General features: G+C 50.1%; 1 protein-coding gene across 1 annotated transcript; it reads left to right on the top strand.

The window, feature by feature from the left end:
- Positions 1-62: 62 nt before the first annotated feature.
- On the top strand, positions 63-1,294 carry LOC103623066 (nucleoporin-like protein 2; the record flags this gene model as incomplete). The annotated part of the gene is made up of 2 exons (XM_008642103.2): positions 63-569; positions 710-1,294. Coding segments are annotated over exons 1-2 (691 nt in total), but the record flags the coding sequence as incomplete, so codon positions are not given.
- Between the last annotated feature and the right edge of the window lie 3 nt (positions 1,295-1,297).

Genomic DNA, 1,297 nt, shown 5'->3' with positions numbered 1-1,297 from the left:
TTTGAGTGCAGTCTGCATGAAGTGCAGTAAAGGTTGAGTAATATGATCCCAGCCCTTGGTCTGTTTCGTGCTGAAGGTGGGCAAGCAGGATTTGGGCTTTACCACAGGAGACGGGATGTGCCGAGGAGAGAGAACGGAGTGAGTCAAAGCTGTGCCCTAAATACAGTCACAGAGCACAAAATGGAAGAGTAAGAGGTGAGAATGAGAGCTCCCAGGGCTGAGCAGGTCATTGACTGACAGGCAGCAACTGATCAATTGTAACAGATTTGCATTTCTGGAGGGTTTCACAGAGAACAGTGTGTATGGCCTTGGAGCACTTAAAGCACTGCAAGAGCATGCAGCTGTGAGGAGTGATGACTGTCCAGCATGGTCTGAGTTGGATTCAATAGGACTGGGCAGCTCTATTTTTGTTTCAAATAGTTACTGAGAGAGAGTTCTCTGTTTTGGAATCTAGTTTTCATGTATGCCTCTGGAATCTTTTCAGCTCTCTGCTTTCAAGACCATGGGCACTCAAGCAGCGCCTGCCTTTGGAATGGGAGGACAGCAAACCTCAAGCTTTGGGCTGTCAAGTAAGTTCCTGTCCTAAGAACCAAAACATTGAAGCATTTTCTGTAGTTTGCTGCTGCTGCTGCATCTTTGAAATGCAGCAGTGGTTTAGTATCCCTGGGGGTACCCATTCCTGTATTTTTCATAAATTCTCTACTTGCAGGCTTTCCTGTGAGCAGCAGCAGCAGTACCAGTGCCAGCAGCTTCTCCTTTAAAACCAGTTCCAGCCTCGTCAGTTCAGCATCATCTGGGAGCAGCCCTGCTGCTGGGAGCTCTTCTGCTGCTGGAAATCCTCCTGCATTTGGGGCGACGTCCTCTCCTAGCGCACCCCAGTCCCTTGGGTTTGGTAGCCCGGCTGCTCCATCTGCAGCCTCCTTCTCCTTTAAAACAGCTGCCACAGCTGGGGGCTTTGGGACTTCCGGCTTCTCAGGCTTTGGCAGTGCTTCTGCTGTGAACTCTGCAAGCACCACTCCGCTCCCAGCCTTTGGAGCCTTTAGTGCCGCCGTAGCCACTTCTGCCTCGCCTTCGAGCGCTGCTTTGTTTGGACAGAGTGCCAGTGCCCCTGGACATCCTGTCACCTCAGCCTCTGCTGCAGCCACCAACTCTAGCCCTGCCTCAGAGAAGTTATTCACACCCAAGAGCGAATTATCAGCTGAAGAGTGGCAACAGTTTGAAGCAAAGGAGTTCACAATTGGAAAGATTCCTCTTAAGCCACCACCATTAGAACTTTTAAATGCTTTTGACCTTTTAA

The sequence above is a fragment of the Corvus brachyrhynchos genome, unplaced genomic scaffold (genome assembly GCF_000691975.1).
Source record: "Corvus brachyrhynchos isolate BGI_N302 unplaced genomic scaffold, ASM69197v1 C11866755, whole genome shotgun sequence".
Lineage (NCBI taxonomy): Eukaryota > Metazoa > Chordata > Aves > Passeriformes > Corvidae > Corvus > Corvus brachyrhynchos.
The sequence above is the reverse complement of the archived record's forward strand: the minus strand, read 5'-3'. Positions and strand labels throughout refer to the sequence as shown.